The 22,011-nt window shown below is 24.8% G+C and overlaps 1 protein-coding gene across 2 annotated transcripts in view; it reads left to right on the top strand.

Annotated features, from left to right (window-relative positions):
• LOC100201243 (tryptophan--tRNA ligase, cytoplasmic) overlaps nucleotides 1-22,011 on the top strand; it is a 34,907-nt gene that overhangs the window by 10,077 nt on the left and 2,819 nt on the right. For both annotated transcript variants that reach the window (XM_065805346.1, XM_065805345.1), the window contains exons 3-6: nucleotides 4,265-4,373; nucleotides 8,989-9,108; nucleotides 10,507-10,692; nucleotides 18,053-18,153. In XM_065805346.1, the coding sequence (XP_065661418.1) occupies nucleotides 4,265-4,373; nucleotides 8,989-9,108; nucleotides 10,507-10,692; nucleotides 18,053-18,153 (516 nt within the window). The remainder of the gene's footprint in view (nucleotides 1-4,264; nucleotides 4,374-8,988; nucleotides 9,109-10,506; nucleotides 10,693-18,052; nucleotides 18,154-22,011) is intronic.

The following is a 22,011-nucleotide window of genomic DNA, read 5'->3' as shown; positions in this document are numbered from 1 at the left end:
AAGTCCCAGCTTTTAATTGTTAAAACAAATAAAAATAAAAACTCAAACACAGAAATGGAAATCCCATATATATATATATATATATATATATATATATATATATATATATATATATATATATATCTATAAATATATCTATATATATATATATATATAAATATATAAATAATATATATATAAAATAAATATATATAGATATATATATATATATATATATATATATGTATAAATATATATATATATATATATATAAATATATATATATATATATATATATATATATATATATATATATATATATATATATATATATATATATATATATATATATATATATATATATAGATCTATAGTTTGTTGGCTTTGGGAAGAGCGGAAGGAAAAAAGTGATTCTTACGCCAACATATACGTCACTTTTAATTACTTTTAACTTTCGTCCAACATTTCCGTGTTGGACGAAAGTAAAAACCATTAATTTAATTACAAATTAATCGTTTTTTAAAAAAACCACAAAAACGCAAATTTAATTGACCGAAATGTTTTTAAAAACATTCTGAATGTTTTTGACAATATAAACAATGTTTTTATTTTTATTTTTTTTAATAAAATGTTTTTATTTTTATTTTTTTTAATAAAATGTTTTTATTTTTATTTTTTTTACTGTAAATCATGCGCGGAGTGTTGCTACATCGACTATCTTATAGCCTGACTCGCAAGGGAGTGCTGCTACATCGACTGACAAATAGCCTGACTCGCAAGGGAGTGCTGCTACATCGACTGAAAAATAGCCTGACTCGCAAGGGAGTGCTGCTACATCGACTGACAAATAGCCTGACCCGCAAGGGAGTTCTGCTACATCGACTGAGGGTTTGGTTGGGGCAGGCAGTCTATCATTATTAAAAAAAAAAAATTCCGGTCTTGCATTTTAATTTTTACTTTTTGTCAACAAAATATGGAAAAAACTTTCGGACAACATCTAAGGGTTCTATATATATATATATATATATAGATCTATAGTTTGTTGTCTTTGGGAAGAGCGGAAGGAAAAAAGTGATTCTTACGCCAACACATACGTCACTTTTAATTACTTTTGACTTTCGTCCAACATTTGCGTGTTGGACGAAAGTAAAAACCATTAATTTAATTACAAATAAATCGTTTTTTAAAAAAACCACAAAAACGCAAATTTAATTGACCAGAATGTTTTAAAAACATTCTGAATGTTTTTAACAATGTAAACAATGTTTTTATTATATTTTTTTTAATAAAATGTTTTTATTTTTAATTTTTTTAATAAAGCGTTATTATTTTTATTTTTTTTTTACTGTAAATCATGCGCGGAGTTTTGCTACATCGACTATCTTATAGCCTGACTCGCAAGGGAGTGCTGCTACATCGACTGACAAATAGCCTTACCCGCAAGAGAGTGCTGCTACATCTACTATCTTTTAGCCAGACCCGCAAGGGAGTGTTGCTACATCGACTGAGGGTTTGGTTGGGGCAGGCAGTCTCTCAATAAAAAAAATAATTCCGGTCTTGCATTTTAATTTTTACTTTTTGTCAACAAAATATGAAAAAAACTTTCGGACAACATCTACGGGTTTATATATATATATATATATATATATATATATATATATATATATATATATATATATATATATATATATATATATATATATATATATATATATATATATATATATATATATATATATATATATATATATATATATATATATATAAATATATATATATATATATATATATATATATATATATATATATATATATATATATATATATATATATATATATATATATATTTATAAATATATATATATATATATGTATAAATTTAGTTTTTTCCATATTTTAAAGTTTTTTCCATATTTTGTTGACAAAAAGTAAAAATTAAAATGCAAAACCGGAATTTTTTTATTTTATTAATTGATAGACTGCCTGCCCCTACCAAACCCTCAGTCGATGTAGCAGCACTCCCTTGTGGGTCAGACTAAAAGATAGTAGATGTAGCAGCACTCCATTGCAAGTCAGGCTGCTTGTCAGTCGATGTAGCAGCTCTCGACTATAAGATAGTTGATGTAGCAACACTCTACCCATGATTTACAGTAAAAAAAAATAAAAATAAAAACATTTTATTAAAAAAATTAAAAATAAAAATATTTTATTAAAAAAAATAAAAATAAAAACAATGTTTATATTGTTAAAAACATTCAGAATGTTTTAAAAAAATTCAGAATGTTTTTAAAAACATTCTGGTCAATTAAATTTGCGGTTTTGTGGTTTTTTTAAAAAACAATTAATTTGTAATTAAATTAATATTTTTGACTTTCGTTTTTGCGTGTTGGACGAAATATATATATATATATATATATATATATATATATATATATATATATATATATATATATATATATATATATACATACAAATATATATATATATATGTGTATATATATGTGTGTGTGTGTATATATATATATATATATATATATATATATATATATATATATATATATATATATATATATATATATATATATATATATATATATATATATATATTACTTTTGGAATTAGGGTCATCATTCGGCAATGCAGACCTAAAAGTGTTTATAGGTCAACAAAAAATTGCCAACCTCGTTTCTATGTTTTATGGTAAGACCTCTGTAAAAAAATTTTTTTGCCGACCTCTATAAGATTGAGGTGGGCAAATTATTGCCAACCTAATTTTTTTTAATTCCGAGGGTTTTATATATATATATATATATATATATATACAGTGGTGTACACTGGGTTTTTAGATATTTGAGTTTTGACTCTTACAGGCATTGTGCAAACTCAAAACTTTTGTATTGATATGCTTATTTCAAAAAATAATGTTTTACAAAGAATTGAGGCGATTGAAGTTTGGGAACAAAAAAACCCTAATTTTTGGACCCATCTAGCCCTTAACGTGGTAGCAATGAGTTTATAAAATATTTTCTTTACTATTTTTATCTAAATTCATATTCATCAACAAATTTTAAGTTTCATGCAATAATCTCTTAGTGTTCAGTTTTTATGACCCTACAATGTTTACAACCCCCTCAAATTGAGGGGGGTTAAAACTTTATATTGTCATAGTTTTTGAAAAATAAGAGATTATTGCATGAAATTTGAAATTTGTTGATGAATATAAGTTTAGATAAATATGGTAAAGAAAATATTTTATAAACTCGTTGCTCCCACATTAAGGGCTGGGTGGGCCCAAAAATTAGGGGTTTTTTGTTCGCAAGCTCCAATCACCCTAATTCTTTACAAAACATTTTTTTTTTGATATAAGCATAAACTTACAAAAGTTTGGAGTTTGCACGATGCTTGTAAGTGTCAAAATTCAAACATCTAAAAATCCAGTGTACACCACTGATATATATACAACCCTCAGAATTAAGAAAAATAAGGTGGGCAATAATTTGCTGACCTTAATCCTTTAGAGGTCGGCAGCAGGGTTGTATATATACATAAATATATATGTATATATATATATATGTATATATATATATATATATATATATATATATATATATATATATATATATATATATATATATATATATAATATATATATATATATAATGCTTTGATAGGCCCGATAAAAAGTTGTCAATTTTGATCCCGCTATACTGTGGAAATTAATACTAATATTTTAGGTCTCGACTAGAGCATTGGTTATTCTATTTAAACTAGTGCATTTGAATATTCAAAGCTACTTAAAATTTGGGTGGCATTACAATTTTTTATTTATGATGACATTAAATTAAAAGTACATTACTTTAAAGTGTTAAGGAAATCTCTATATTTATAGCGAAAATAGAGGAAAAGTAATTTTTTATTTATTTGTTTAAAGTATTAGTTATTCTAATTTTTATTTTTGAATGGGTAAAATAACATTACAAGATCTGAATAAAATAAGGAAAAATCTTTATAAATAATGTTATAGATTTTATAGGGAAATTTATAGATGAAATCATGTTTTTGAGGAAAATGCAAAAGAATATTAATATAAATTTAAATTAATTTTAAAACTTTATGAGATGTCAGTTCTGTAAACTAGTAAAAGTATTTTTTCTTTAACAACTTTATAATGTTCCCAATGCATTGACAATGCATTTGATTTAAGATTAATTAAAAAATTTGCTATTTTATTTTAGGTAAAAAAGATTGCATTAATGCAAGTTGTTTGTTTTTATTTTATATATAGAGCAATTTGGTAGCCAACATGTAACTCAAGAACAAATTAACAAAATAGAATGTTTAACTGGTCAAAAAGCACATAGATTTCTTCGAAGAGGAATTTTTTTCTCCCAGCGGTAATACTTTTTGTATAAAAAATAATGAAATAATTAGCATAAATTTTTAAATGTAAGGGGATTACTTACCTCTTTTCACTGCTCTATTGTTCACCAAAAATTAAAATGTACATTTTTATGGGAATGGGGAGGTTTGGAAGCTTTATTAAAAAAATGCCACAAAAGTTCTGGAATATTTTTAATAACTTCAACTGCACATGGTTTTTACGATTTCAAGATTTAAGATTATGAAAGTAGAAATTTTGAGATAACGATGGAGTATTGTATTGTATATTTTAGATCATATACACAAAAGATGGAAAAATAATTCTTAAAAATTATTATTAGTAGTAGTCTTTATTCATTTTATTTTAACTTTAGTTTTTCATAATCAAAAGAATAATAAAAATTTATTAAAAATTGTGGTTTTCAAATTTTTTTTTAATTTTTTTCTATTGTATATAATATATTAAACACTCAATAAATTAATATTTTTTTGATTTTTGAAGCATAAATCTAGTGAGGTGTTATGATTTTTGATTTTTGAATCTAGTGAGATGTTATATCGCTTAAAGTAAAAGTAATCATTCAGTCATAAGTTATCTAAAAGAATTTATAAAAATGTGCTTTTAACATGTAAAGATATTCTTTTTGTATTTAACTTTTATAGTAATTAACTGACAAAAAACTGATTAGGCTGCATCATATGGAAGGCTCTGTTGTCAAGCTTTGACTGTGTTCTCAACATTTTTACTTTTACCCCCTTTGGTTTTTAGCACTCTATTTATATATTTGTATTATTTTGAATTTAGTCATACTATTTTTTTACTAGTTTACTCTTGGTGTTTTATTTTATAAAATTTATACTAACTTATCTATGACCAATATATATGGGTCAAATCATTACGTCTCAACCAATCGCCTGTGGGGCATCATCTCTGATTTTCCTGATTTTTACATATTGTTATGTGCATTATGTAGATAGGTTAAATTTGAAATTTCAGACTTCCAAGTACAACGGTTCAGAAATTATAGCCTTAGAAACATGACACAGTGGCCCCCCTCAATTTACAAATGGTCAAAACAGACTACTTTAGAGCTGTATAACTTTTTCCTCATTTTCAACTAATGTCTCATTTTTTCTAGAACTATTTTCTGGATAGTTCTGTCTTTAAAAAAGTGGTTTTTATTAACTTGTGTTAAATTTGAAAAAAATTATGACCTCCTCAACTTTGGAAAAAATTCTATAATTGCTAAAATATGCCAAATTGAAACTAACTGTAGCATTATTCTATTCATCCACAAGTTTTTACAGATAAGTTTTCTGATTAACTACTACTGTCTGCAATAAATGGGCAAAATATAGGCAGCTTGTTGCAGTTTAGAACTTAAATATATCTAAAAGCAAAATGTCCACTTGCCTAAAAAGTCCAACTATCAACCATTTTGAGATGCTAGTAAATTTTTCTAACACTTTGTTTAGATCTAAGATTAACAGCATATAAGACCATTAGACCCAACTATCTGAAAATGCAAACATTATAAACTTGTCGAATCCACATCAAAAATGCCAGCATTTTTAAGTAACCCAATTTTTCAATCATCAGCAGTTAAATGTGTTACTATAAACCAGTGCCCCTCTATTCTGCCAACTGGCCTATGTGAAGGGTGCACCTAATTATAAGTCATTTCTTAATAAAATGAAAGGTATGGTTGGTTGTCCTCTTCTTGATCTGGTCCTTATAGTAGATATATATATATATATTTATATATATATATATATATTTATACCTTTCATTTCATTTAGAAATGACTTATAATTAGTTGCACCCTTGAAATATAATGATTTGACCCATATATATATATATATATATATATATATATATATATATATATATATATATATATATATATATATATATATATATATATATATATATATATATATATATATATATATATATATATATATGTATATGTATATATATATATATATGTATATATATATATGTATATATATATATATATATATATATATATATATATATATATAGATTTATATATATATATATATATATATATATATATATATATATATATATATATATATATATGTATATATATATATATGTATATATATATGTATATGCATATATATATATATGTGTATATATATATATATGTGTATATATATATATATATGTATATACACTGAGGCATATTCATTTAGATACATCAGTTTTTTTCTCTTTATCTTAATTTTTTTCTATGTATTGTCAACTGATATGCATGCAAATTATTATCAAAATAATTGTTGTGTTGTGAGCTAATAAAAACCATAAAAAAAATTTTTCTATGTGCCTTTATTAACATGAGAGTATGTTTGATATACAAAAGCATATTTTTTAATTGGAATATATCTATAGATGCAATCTGGTTAATAAAGGTAATTATTGATTTTTATTTACTTTTACACAAATAAGTTGATAAATTTTAGTGTAATTTGATCTTTTGCTCTGCCAGTATCATTTTTATTGCATTTTACGAAATGCCTAAAGGAAAGTATTTGACAGATGCTGAAAAATACAAATTAATTTATATCGTAGCTCAGAAATCTCACCATCACTTTCTATACGAGAAATAGCAAAAAAAATTGGAAGATCTGACCATGTTGTACGTAACTACATTGCAAAAGGTGACAATTATGGTGTAAAAAAAGCAACAAAGTACAAATTTATTTGGTACAAAGTATTAACAAATCGGCAAATTAATCGAATTTGCTTCGAAGCAACCAAAAATAAATTGAATGCAACACAAATAAAGGATAAATTATTATTGCCTGTCACCAATAAACATGTTGTACCAAACGTACACCAAACGTAAAGTGGAAGAAACCACACCAAAAACCAATGTTAAAAAAACACCATAAAATTGCTAGATTACAGTTTGCTAAAAACCATATGCATTGGACTCATGAGTGGCAAAACGTAATATTTTCAGATGAAAAAAAGTTCAATTTAGATGGTCCGAAACTCTTACAGTTGTTATTGGCATGATCTAAGAGAAATAAATGACCCACAAACAAAACAAAATTATGGAGGAGGAAGTTTAATGGTTTGGGGTGGATTTTCTTATTCAGGAAAATTGACTCTGTGTTGTGGTTTACCTAAAATGAACTCGATAAAGTATACAGAAATGTTGGATGATGTTTGCATAACTTATATGGATGAAAATATGGACAATAATGCCATATTTCAGCAAGATAATGCTGCAATTCACACATCTAGGCATTCTATGAAATGGTTTAAAGACCACAACATCCCGGTTCTCGAATGGCCAGCTTGTAGCCCGGACTTAAATCCAATCGAGAACGTGTAGGGAATGCTATCAAGAAAAGTTTATGACGCTAAAGCAGCCGGACACCAATTTAAAACTGTTACTGAGTTAAAGTGTAAAATCCTTGAAGCATGGTCCGAGTTGGATCAAACTACACTTCAACAACTAGTGGAGTCAATGAAAGGCAGAATTTTTGAGGTGATCCTGTGTAATGGAGGACATACGCATTACTAATTTCCATCTTTTAATGTCAAAAATATGACTGTGTCTATAGATTTATTCCAATTAAAAAATGTACTTTTGTATATCAAACATACTCTCATGTTAATAAAGACACATAGAAAAATTTTTTTTGTGATTTTTATTAGCCCACAACACAACAATTATTATAACTTATAATAATTTGCATGCATATCAGTTGACAATACATTGAAAAAAATTAAGATAAAGAGAAAAAAATTGATGGGTCTAAACGAATATGCCTCAGTGTATGTATATATATGTATATATATATATATATATATATATATATATATATATATATATATATATATATATATATATATATATATATATATATATATATATATATATATATATATATATATATATATACTAATATGCTATTTATGACCTATATATAGTATATATGACCAGCACTGCACTTTATTATATTACTTTTAGGTTAGCACTAGTTTTGTCTCTCCCCCTTATCATAAAAGTATTATTCCTCTACTTATAACAAGTCTTACTACTCTTATGGATCTAAAATTCTTTTAGATTTTCACTCAATAACTGCAACTAAAATCTGTTTTTGAAACACCTCTTCCATGCCAATTTGAGCAGCTTCGTTGCATACCTGTATGCAACAGTGTTGTAGAAACAAAAATTTTAAACATATCTAAATAAAATTATGTCTTGATTTATTTGTATTATTTATTTGTGAAAATATTATTAACATTGATTTGCTCATAAGTTTACGTAATATTTTTACCATCTTTCATGTTATTTTATTATTAAATAAAAAATAATTTATCTTTTGCACTTGTTTTTCTAGATGTTATATTCTTAATGATTTATATATATATATATATATATATATATATATATATATATATATATATATATATATATATATATATATATATATATATATATATATATATATATATATAAATATAAAAAGAGAGAGAGAAAGAATTTGTTTCCTTTTTTACAATTGTGTTGATTGATAACGTGTTATCTTATTTAATATATATTTATAGATTTTCTAAATTTATTATAACTTTTTTGCATCAAGGGATTTGGATTTCATTCTATCAAAGGCAGAGAAGCATGAACCTTTTTATTTGTACACAGGTCGTGGCCCATCTTCTGAAGCTATGCATCTGGGACATCTTATACCTTTTATTTTTACCAAGTATGTACTTTTTATTTTTAAATTTAAACTTAAAAACTTAAGGATAATTACCAGGGGCAGAACCTCAGTTTTTTTCCCAGTTGCTATCCGGGCAATTAAACTATCGTATATTTTACTTGAGTTGTTCGCTATGATAATCAGTTGTGCTGTTTTTTTAATTTTTTTTATAGGTGAAAGTCTTTAGAAAAAAAATTTTAATGCCTGACTACTATAATACAATTAATAAGAACTGTTTAAATAAAAAAAAGATTATTAATAAAATTGAGAATTGGGAAATAGTATAATAAAATGTTAAATGTTACAAAATGTTAAAATATAATGTTAAAAACTGTTAAAAAAAAAGTAATTTTTACTACATTTAGTTACAATGAGATATCAAAACTTTATATACAACTTTTAAAGATCATCATAAAATATTTTAACTGGAGTAGTTTTCCGTTGCTTTATATATTTATATTTAAAATATAAATTATTATTATATAATTTAGTTAAATTTTTAAAACATTTTTAAATTGATTTAATTTGCTAAGACTTCTTATTTAAGAAAAAAGTTCATCATTAATAATGCTTTTTATTACTTTTACAAAGTTTGAATATAAATTAATTTTACTAATGAATAACAATAGATTAAACGTTATTAATGATTCACATGTCCATTCAGGTGATTCAAAATGCAACTAATACATAAAAAAAAATTATACATAAGCATTTTAAATTGAAAGAAAATATAGCTTTGAAACTCATTTTGAAATGAGAAAAAACGATTTTATTCAAAATGCGGCTGTAAAATTAAAAATTTTTTTTATGCATTTTCATTTCGGAAATGTATCAAATAATCAAATTAGTCTTGAAAAGAAAACATGCTCTAAAATGCAACAACATTTTAAAAAACAGTATAGTTGCACTTTAAAACATTTTAAATTGCATGCATGTCTTATTTGATTCAAGTTGGCTTCTTTTTATTATGTTTAGTAAAAATATATAATGCACGGTTGTGTATTAATTTTTAAATGTGGTGTATAATTTATGTACATTTCTAAATATATTGTACTTTAAAAACTTTTTTAAACATATTGTACTTTAAAATTTTTTTTGAATAATCACAAGAAATAAAATCTTCATAGTTCAAAATATGGTTTTATTAATAAACAATCTTTTGCAAGTAACAATCTGCCTTATCCTCCCCTGGGCTACTGACAGGCATTTTTTCAAATTTTAAGTTGCCCTTTAAGAAAACAAATCATCCTGTGCTGCCGGATGACCACAAATTTTTTTTAAATTGCACCCCTGAATACTTTTAAAAGATTAATCAGTTGTTATTGTAATTATATTAACATGTTTTTGGTGAATACATTGTTGAACTTAAAATAATAAAGTTTAATTATTAATTAAATTTAGGTATATCCAAGATGCATTTAATGTTCCTTTAATAATTCAATTGACAGATGATGAAAAATTTTTGTGGAAAGAAGAGCTGACATTAGAGGAAGCAAACCGACTATCTTATGAAAATGCTAAAGATATTATTGCATGTGGCTTTGATAAGAAAAATACATTCATTTTTTCCAATATGGATTATTTAGGGTATTTATAATTATTACTCAATGTATTGTTTTTGTTCTATTTTATTTATACAATATTATTATATTGTATTGGACAAAGTATGGTGGGAAATCTCAAGTTTAAAACAAAACTTGATCAAATGCTGAAAAAAATTTAACTTATTAATTTTTAAATAGTTTATTATGTTTTTAACATTTAAATCATAATAAGAATCACAAAATAGTTTTACATCACATTTTACATCCCATTTTCCTCAAAAAACAACATTTTTTTTTAATGTATATTCACAATATACCTTTAAGTATATATATGATAATTTTATTACTATTTATGTATAAGGCTTGTAAGGTCTATACATTTTAAAAAAATTACTAATAGTTTAAAAAAAAATTATTAAGACAAAGTTATTTTTTTGCAAGTATTTGAGAAAATAATGCTTTTTTAGCTTTATGTTGCACAATCTGAGGTTTGTATTTCAAGTTTTTCTGTTAATTTTGTGGATGAAAAAATTCTTTGATCTAGTCTTTGTTATGTTTTTCTTGCACGTCCACCCCAATTGTTTGTTTCATAGCAGTAACAAAAATCAAAAAATTTTTTGTAAATTTAAAAAAAAATTGGAAGGGATATGATTACAGTTGTAAATTGTTTTAGTCTTTGTTATGTTTTTCTTGGGTGCGTACCCCAATTGTTTGTTTAATAAAAGTTACAGTTTTGCTTACAGTCGACTTCGCTATATAATATTTTCTAAAAAGTTCAGCTTGACTTTTAAAACCATTAATAATATTTTTACGCAATTTACGCAGTTACGCATTTTGTTGTAGCTATTTTTAAATGCAAAAGTTAAATTGATTTTTAGTTTAACAGAAAGAAATAATAGAACTGACATTGCAAAATCCATTTTATTATTTTAGAGTACTCTTATGATAAAAGTGAAAATAGAGTAATTAAATAAATTGAATAAAGTTAATAAAATCTTATGAAAAGTTGGTTGTTTTAATTTGTCCACCTTGTTTTGTCCAAAGAAAAATGTAGTTTTTAGAGGAAAATGTGATCAAAAATTTTTTATGATTCTTATTTTGATTTAAACATTTCACAGTCTTTCGCAGGAAGACGTGCATTCGCACATCATTATATGACCAGGCAAACCACATTTTGCTTTGACAATTTGACTGCGGTTATTTAAAAAAATATTTTAAAAATGTGCTTAAAAGAACAATAATATAAAAAAGAATTATACCTTAGGTGAAATAAATTACATCAAAACTTCCTAACATTTTTATGTAAGTGAATTGCTTTTAAATAAAATAGAAATTTACCGATAATAATTTTTTAAAAGTATAATTGACAGTTGTATATATATTTTTTAAATTTACATTATATAAATTGTCTAAGTATGCATTTTTTATATTAAATGTTTTTAAAAATAAAATTTTTTTTTTTTTTTTATACGACGACTTTCTACAAAAACCAAAGTCTCTTAAATGAATTTTAATATAAGAATAATTAAAGTTAATACATTTAAAAAGATAAACATAGTTTTTTTGAAAAAAAAAAGACAAATGTTTTAGAAAACGGTTAAAATTAAATAACTTTAATCTTTAATGCTTTTATATTATCAAAACATTTTTTAATGGAGTAACAAAACACTTCTAATGAATTTTTATAAATAAGTATTAATAAACTTTTTTTTTATTATATAGTTATGTATTTTTTATCATAAATGTTAATCTTTTGAAACAAATTAAAAAACAAAAACAAAATAAAAATGTTAAAGAATGAAATATTTTTTGAATGCCTAATTATTTACTTGTTTACATTTACATAGAAACTGATATTTTAAAATTAGTTATATATATATATATATATATATATATATATATATATATATATATATATATATATATATATATATATATATATATATATATATATATATATATATATATATATATGTATATATATATGTATATATATATATATGTATATATATATATATATATATATATATATATATATATATATATATATATATATATATATATATATATATATATATATATATATGTCTTTGTGTTTTTGCTTTAGTTAAGTAATCATTTTTTCTTTTGTTAAGATTCTTTCTTTTTTTTTTAAAGTTTTTTTTTAGATAAGTTTAAGTAAGCATTTTTAATGCATTTTGAAACATGTAAAGCGCCGTAGTCAAATTGTCAAAACAAAGTATTTTTTGTGTGGTCATATAATTGCATGTGATCGCACATCTTCCTGTGAAACACTGTTTCAAGTTTTAAGAACATAATAAACTATTGGAAAATTAAAATGTTCAATTGTTTTATTATATTTTTTCAGTTTTTTATAAAGTTTTGTTTTAAATTTGAGTTTGTCCAACATGTTTTGTCTGATATTGTATATTTTAACTGCAACTATCTTGATTTCAAATATCAACTATGAATTCATTTCAAAAAAGAAAAAGAAGAATAATGAAAAATTAAAAAATCAATGTACTGAAGTCCCTGCCAATTGTTACTTCAATATGGCATCAGCAATGTCATTCATTAACAGCTAAATTCTCTTGTGTTGTTTATTTACAACTAAAACTAAGCATTTGTTAGCAAAACCCCATTAACTACATGAATACAGTTTGTTCAACAATGATGCTTCGGATAACTTAATTAAAAAAATGCAAGTATCTCTTGCTGCCACTTGTAATTGTTGTTGTCTAAATTTGACATTTTTAAGTTCTAGATGTTTTAGCTGCACTTATCACTGTTTAAAACATATTATGTTAACTTAAACATGTATTGATCAAGCATAGTCATAAAAAGAATAGTCTAGAAACGCGGGCCATTTTTAATTGTTTTCATTTTTTAAGTTGAAAATCGGGTGGTCCATGTAAATAAGGTGCAAAACAAACTTTAATGATGGCTAAAAGTTCAGAAGATTCAAATCATTTTAAGACCATTTTTGAGTTGCATCAAGACAAGCTTGATTCTATTTTTACAGTTATTGACCAGGATTTGTTAAATGTTGTTGCTGAAAAACAACATGCTTCAGATATACCGCAAATAACACTTTTCTGTATGTTTTGTAACAAAAAATGTTTGAGCTCTAGGGGTTTCCACATTATTGGGATTTAAAGTATGTAACCATGTATTGTCGCATCTTTCTGGTCAGTTTAGAGGGATACAAACATCTAGGAAGGCTTGTGTACTTTCATATAGGGATCGATCTGTTATTATGTAGGTATATTTTTAGCACATATCGTCGTATTATGTTTTCAGATATTTATAAGAAAGAATACTATTAACAGTTTATATCTATTTTACTTGCTGCTCAATATCAAGAAAGCGATGATTTGCCTGAGCATAAACTTGTTAACACACGTAACAGATCAGGCTTGTGGAAAATGAAAATTGAGGCAATATGTATTTTTGTTACTGTTGAAACAATCTTTAAGAATATGGTTAGTAAGCTTACTAAGACTTATAGACTTATAAGTCTATCAATAAAATTGACAGCAAAGATATTCTATTCTCACTTTTTGAAGATTTATAAAAGATGAACAATATGTTAATTTCACATTTGGCAATCGAAAACAAATATCTGATATTATCTCAATTTTTAAAACAGCATTTCATAACTACAAATAGCTAAAAATATTTTTATGGTATCAGAGTATATAGTACTAGTTTTTTATTAAATTGTTTTCTTTTCATTAGAAAAGGTTTTTCAACTAATCTTATTTATCAAATAAAGATTTTGCTTTACAAAATATTTTAGAAATTTAGAGTTATATAATAGAAATTTAGAGTTATATAATATAATATAATTTTAATTTAATAAAATTATTAAATTAAAAAATCTGTCTGCTTAATAAATTTTACCTGTTATCAACATGGAAGTTATATCTTAAAACTAAAAAAAAACTTATTTTTGTAAACCAATCTTAAAAATTATAAAATATAGGTGCATTAATAAAAAAAAAAATTCCCATCCACCCATTTGTTAAGTCCCCATACCCAGTTAGAAATTAATAAACAAGAGCATTTATTTAGCGCCTCTGATAATTTTTGATCCATATATATTTTTGAGAGTATATAAAATAAGCAAGTATCAGGGAGAGTTAAGGTTTAGTTGTCTCAAAAATTTTAGGTTTTGTTTGCTTTTTTTTTAAATTTATATTTATTAACTTAAAATTTAACTACAAATTGCATATTTAAAACCCTAAATCTTTATGAATTAAAATATTGAAAAAACTTAATTTGTAAAATATTTTACATAAGTATTGAACTTTTCTAGAAATTAATATCACGCTTAAGCATGCAAATCTTTTTCATCATTTTTTGAGCCACCTTTCCCCTCGTAATCAAGTTTAATCATTCAGTAGACATTGAGCAAACTATAAACATTTGTTTATATTTTTTAAATATTTGCAATATGCTTTGCAAAAAATTGCAATGATTGGAGCATAAGAACAAAATATTCCCCAAATTTTTGTCTCTCTACCCCAATCATAAGAGCAACAAGTTGGCAAAATATTTTTTGTATTATTCTCAACTAGATTTATATTCATCAATAAATTTTCAATTTTATAGTAAAATATTTTAGCGTTCAAAAATTAAGACCTCGATTTAAGGGGGTTACAAATTTTATCTGGTCATAATTTTTGAACATAAAGAGATTAAATTATAAAACTTCAAAATTATTGATGAATGTAAGTCTAGTTGAGAATAGTACAAAAAATATTTTATCAACTTCTTGCTCTCATATTTGGGGGGAGAAAACTATTAATTAACAAATTATTGCTATTTTTTGCTAAGCATCCTTATTTGACGTAAGTATAAACGTTTGGAGTATGTAAGTATATAAATGTTTGGAGTTTGCTTCATGTCTAGAAATTATCTCAAAGACCAAAAATCCGCCCCTGATATAGATTGAAAGAGTTTTTTAGTAGTCTATATTTTATGAAAGCAGCCAAAAAAATTCATTGTTTGCTTTCAATATAATGCTCAACAAGGGACCTTTTTTTACATTGTTTTGTTTTAACTAAAGATTTTAAGCAACTGTATTAACAAAACTGTGGCTATTATCTGTTAAAATTTTTAATGTCGTTTATAGTTATGATTTGAATACTTGAAAAATATAATGATTAATTATTTTTAATAGTTAATAATTATGTAATTTTAGCCTTAAATTGTCTAATACACTAGTGCCAACCCTGCTTATACTGTCAATCTATTCAAGCAAGAAAAGAAAAGAAATTTTATATAATTACAACCTAGTATAATGTTACTTAAATGTATTAATCTTTTGTTGATCAAATCAATCACTATTGGGTCAATTATCTGTTCATTTGGCCAATAATGTGTTATAACAATTTGTGGCTATGAGAATAGCTGTTTAAATAGGTGTATTATAGAGACGTTTTTATTTGCTTTCTGCATGGTACTGATTCTTCATTAATCTCAAAGTGAATATCTTCTTAGGAATTACCATCTTTTATAGGTCTGAAGACTTTTTGATTTCGAATGGTATTATCATTATAGCTAAAATCACATACAGATGGATTATCTTTGCGAGAATCAATTTAGTGTTGATGTCCATAATAATTTTCCTGTGGACCTTGAATCTTGACAAAATGGATCTTGACAAAATCTTTCTGTTAATACATAAGACACATCATTAGAAAGTAAAAATTTTATAAACTAACCAGCAGAATTAACAGTAATTTTAATTCCTTAATATATTTGCCATTATATAACCATTTTATTTTTATTGTTTAGAGTAAAATTACCTTGACGGTTATTGATGGAATTTAACCACTTTTCAAAATATGGCAAAAATTCTATTTTAAGCCAGTTAAAACGATAGTCATTAACAGAAGAATATGGGACTGAGAATGGCTTATATTCATAATATCAAAAAAACTGTCAATCATTGAACCTAAGTTAGTTGTAGCAAAAGCATCTGAAGATTCATAGTTAAGAAGGACTTTACTAACAGTAGTGCTAAGAACCTGAGCTGCCGATTTGATGTTCATAATAGAATAAGGTGATAACTTAATGTGTTCTTTAAAAATGTCTGCTATGTGACTTAGTTTCTTGTTGTTTTAAGAAGATGTGGGGGGAAAGATATAAAGTAAATATACCTTTCAGGACAATGTAGATTAATAGTTTTATATGTGACATCTGCATCCTTTTATCATTAGAATTAGATAATTGTGAATGCATTTAAATATATTTAGGAGCAAATTTTTAATAAAATTGTTAAGAGCAGCACATCACAAGTTGTTGCTTAAACTTTAAACTTGCATTCCAGTCTACATATACCAACAGCTTTCTAAAATTATGGAAAAATTTGGGCTGTATACACTTACATACACTTGAATATGTGAACACTTAGCTTACTTCTATTAACTTTGTGTTCTTCAAACTGTCTCTTGCATACATGTAAAGACTCACTAGTAATTTGCTTTCTTAAAGCTAAATCAATCAAACGATCTTTTATGATAATCTCTATCTCTATTGAACATTATAGTCTGTAACTCTGACCTTTAGGAAGACAGAATATAGCTATACGATGCGAATAAAGAGAAGTAGTACAACCATATATTGAACAATTTGCTGCAGGCATTGTTTTTTTTACACTTTTATTCAAACTCTTTATAAAAAATTGTTTGTTTTGCACCTTAAAGTAGGCTGGGTACAAGAACCTAACATCAACGCAAAAACTATTGTTCCCAGGTCGTGTTTCCAGACTTCATTCTTATGACTATGAATCAAGGATATTTATAGGTAAGTTCTAGTTTGAAACACACCCCATATTGTGATCACATGATTAGCAAGTTATTACTTGAAGCAAAAAGATTTCAGATTATTCCTTTTCAACAAAATAACTTTCTGCAACTTTTAAATTTGAAAAGTTCAAAAGTTTATTGTCTATTATCAAAACTATTTTCAGTTATTATTATCACTATTATCAAAAGTTACTATTATCAAAACTATATCCAGTTATCAAAACTATATTCAGTTATCAAAACTATTTTCAGTATTTTCATTATTTCTAACTTTTAATAATTTCCTATTCAAAACTTCTTCAATTTTTTTATTGATAAACAAGGAAACTTGCAAAACTATTACAAAAAATGTTACTACCAAGGACATGTTTTTAACTTAAGATCTCCTAAACAAAACTAAGCATTTAGTCACTTCATTTCATCATTTGGTAATCCTTTAATTATTAATTTAATACAGTAATCAATTTATCATTTAATGTATATTTTAACATTCTATATTATAACATTTAATCATTTAAAGATAGTTATTTTAATAATATTTTATAATAATATAAATATTTTTACTTTGTATTAACAATCTATGACCAGACAATCGCCAGAGTTTTATCGTACAATTCTTCGCATTCAAAAATGTGTTACTTTTAATCAAGTCAAAGGAATTTTTGGTTTTGGAGATGGTGACAAAATTGGTAAATTTTTATTAAATTTTCTTTAATATGCAACTTCTATTTTTACTCTCCTTATTAGATAAAAATAAAACATTCAGGCCTTCCCAGGAGAGGCGTGCGGTCGGTCGCTTTGAGTGACCACGCATATATATATATTTCTTGAGAGTCTGGCCACGGTTTTTTAGCATATATTAATGACGCATTTTTAAAAAGGCGCTGAGAAAACCTAACTAAATTGTCGTATTATTTTATTATTTTTATTCATAATTTATTCTTATTATTAATATAAAAATATGAACATAAAAATGAAATGTATATATATATATATTTATACTTATTTAATAAAAATTTTTTTTTCTTATTACAATTTTTTTTTTTCAAGTCTAGTAAACATAAAAAAAAAATTTATTTATTTATATTTATATTTTATTTATTTATATTATAATTATTTATAATATATTTTTAGGTGTTGATTTTTTCAGCAACGATATTTAAGACAAGTCGAAAAAATAAACAGAAAATGTGACCGAAAACTTTTTTAATCTATTTTGAAAAATATGCCCTGCCGACGCGGGATGCGAACCTGGGTCTCCGCGGCGCTATGTAATGTCTCAACCGAATGAGCTAAACGTTCATACCTCTATCTAGAACCTTGTAGATAATAATTCTTCTAGAACTTAGAAGTTATTTTTTGTAGAAAGACATACTTATGTGAAAAGATTTAAAATTAGAAAAAAAAATATGTAAAATAAAAAATAAAAAAATTTATAAAGTTATAAGAAAAAAAATTCAAAGAAAGAATATATATATATATATTATTTTTATGTTATTGTTTCCTTATTAATGAAAATAATAAATTATTAAGAAAATTACAAAATAATACAACGAATTTAATTTGATTTTTTCAGCGCCTTTTTAAAAATGCGTTATTTTTAATATATGCTAAATAAGCGTGGCCGAGTTATCCAAAAATAAAAAAATATCCGTGTTCACTCAAGGCGTGCGACCGCACGCCTCTCCTGGGAAGGCCTGACATTTGTCATAAATTTAACTATTATTTTCTGTTGAATAAGTTATAAAAAAATTTTTAATTGTAAATCATTAGCATTATAGTGGCATCACTTTTCGTAATTTTCTTTATGTTTTTTTAAAATACTTTTTTTATATATTATCAGGGCTTGTGATGAAGAAAATCGTCAAGCGTGTTATATCGCGCCCGTAAAATTAGAATATGTTTTCATCGAGCGTGATTAAGTGCGCTCGAGATAACGTCGGCGAGCGCGACCGTGAAAATTGCTGAAGGCGATGCTCATAAAAAGCTTTTTATTTTTTATTTATTTTTTTATTTGCTACATAATTCTTTCGTCAAAAAATGTTTGAATTAGTATCACACTCATGAAACTACTTCAACGAAGTAGATATTTATACTTCCAAACTTCTTGTATATTGTCAGTCGCGACTTTATTTTTAACTATTTATGTTATAAAAAAATAATATCAAACAAAAACGCAACTTCTTATTGATTTAAGTATTGAAGTATAATTTAGTGACTTAGTTTTGCTTCGTTGTTTTGATATATGTATTTTAAAATGTTACGCAGTAAACTTAATTAACAGTTAATGGTTTTTATATTTCTTGATATTTTTTATTCAAATCAATTATTTTATTTTTTTCTAAAATTTCTTTTTTAAATTACGTTTTTTTATCTTAAAAAAATAACACAAGAATAATTTGAAATAATAATAAATAAGAATAATAACTTTCCATTTAATAAATATTGACGTCATTACTTTATTTCCTTTTCGAATGTCCTTGATTGCGAACATTCTAAACGACAGAATCGTTTTAAATTTGAGTTGCAATAAATAATAGTTAATAAAAAACCTATACTATGAACAAAAACTAATTTTAAAAATTACTCTATTATTAATATTTATTTTTATTATAAACGGTGTGTGGAATATTACAAACAATAAATCAAATAAATCTTACTTGATATTTTCACAAGATTAAAAATACTCTGCAGTTTCAATTTTCTTATAATGGTTTTTTAATTTTTTATTCTTATTTTATTTGCGCATTTTTGTATTCACATTGTGTTTCCACGTGCACATTCCATTATTGAAATTAGCGATTATAACGACTTTAAACTGCTCATTCATTACGTTAGTGCAAAAGAGAACGAAGTTGTGCTTTTTATATTTTATATCAGTGCTTTGATAACAGAACATCTTTAATAAAAAATCTTTTTTAAATATTTTATGAAAATAAAAAAATAATCCCGAACTATTGGACGAGCGTTATTTTATACGCTTGTTATAAGCTGAACGCGCGTTGTTTATCGCGCCTAGAACATTTGAAAAGACCGTTTACGGGCGCATTTTACGAGCGGAGCGCGATCGCGCTCGCTTCACCACAAGCCCTGTATTATGTAAAAAGTTTACACCCAAGTAATAAATCAATGTCCTTTACAACATTTTATTATTCGAGAGATTATAAAAAGAAAAAAAAATATTTGTTTTAAATAAGTTTGATATATTACTTAATACTTCTTATTTTAATTGTATTTGTTCAATAGATCAGAGTAGAAATTTAGAGTATCATCGGTGTCCTTTTTTTTTCTTCCTGGAATAACTATAATAAAGTCTAATAAACAAATTTTTAGATAATTCAGTTGTAAAAACCTAGTAATGAAAAATGGTGTTGATTAGTTTTATTCAGTTCTGGTTTGATTCATTTTTAGGACCTCCATAATTACTTTCTAAAATAGATTGAATCAAGGTTTCTAAAATTTAATAACTCACTATACAAAGATTATTTTTTTTCTGGATATACAAAAAGGTAATAATTCATACCAGAAAAGAAGCTTAAATAGAAGTTAACAAGAGTTCCAGATATGTTATATTTGTTAACCTGGAAAAAAAGTTTTCCAAAAATATAAGTTGATTAATAATGCTGTTTAATAAAGTCATCCAATGGCTGAAACGGTTAAATACCATTAAAAAATTGAAGAATGAAATTTAAACGTCAATATTACTGATAATACCAGATAATGCTACTGATAATAAGTTACCAGATCAACTACTATATTAGTAGACTATCAGATAATAAGTTTATTACTGCAAAACAAAAATTCAAGTCTTTTTCCAAATGGATCAAGTTTTTTTTTACTTAATCTCGCAACTTGTAAAGTTACTCAAGCATATCTAGGAGACTGTTCTACTTGGTTTTAGAATCTAGAACTAATAAATAATTTCTTTTCCAAGCATGTCTTGTATATGTTTTTTGTAAAACAGAATAATTTTTTAGTACGAGGTTTTCTTAATACTTTCATGACTTTTCTGAATTTTCTATCAAAGAATAAGTATCAGTGTTAGTTGATATGAATTTCAGAATATATATCAATTGCCAGATTTATTTCTATACCAAATTCAGTTTCCTCATCAGAATAAATTTCATCTATATTAGTTATTGGGGTATTTTAATTTTCTTGCTCTGTAGTAGAAATGAAACTTTACCTATGGCTAGTTAATTGTTATGTGCTACTTATAGTATATAATGTGTTATAAGAAATTTGTCCAGATTGTTTCATTACTGCAGCTCCATTAGTAGTTCTGCCAATACAGTGCTTTAAATCAAGGTTTAAACCAAAATTAGACTTCAAGTTTCTAAACATGCATCAGCAGGCATTTTTCTGTGAACTTGAATAAGGCCAAGATTATATAACTTACCATTAGCATGAAAATTTTTCATTCAGTGACATCCACTTTCCAATGAACATTGACATTAATACACAACGAGTTCCTCAATAACATCCACTTTATAATGACATCCCCTTGTCCAAAATTTAACTGAACTTAATAACTTGTGCTTTTGAAG

Source organism: Hydra vulgaris, chromosome 09 (assembly GCF_038396675.1).
Source record: "Hydra vulgaris chromosome 09, alternate assembly HydraT2T_AEP".
In the NCBI taxonomy this organism is placed as follows: Eukaryota; Metazoa; Cnidaria; class Hydrozoa; order Anthoathecata; family Hydridae; genus Hydra; species Hydra vulgaris.
Note: the sequence above shows the minus strand (reverse complement) of the source record. Positions and strands in the feature narration are given on the sequence as shown.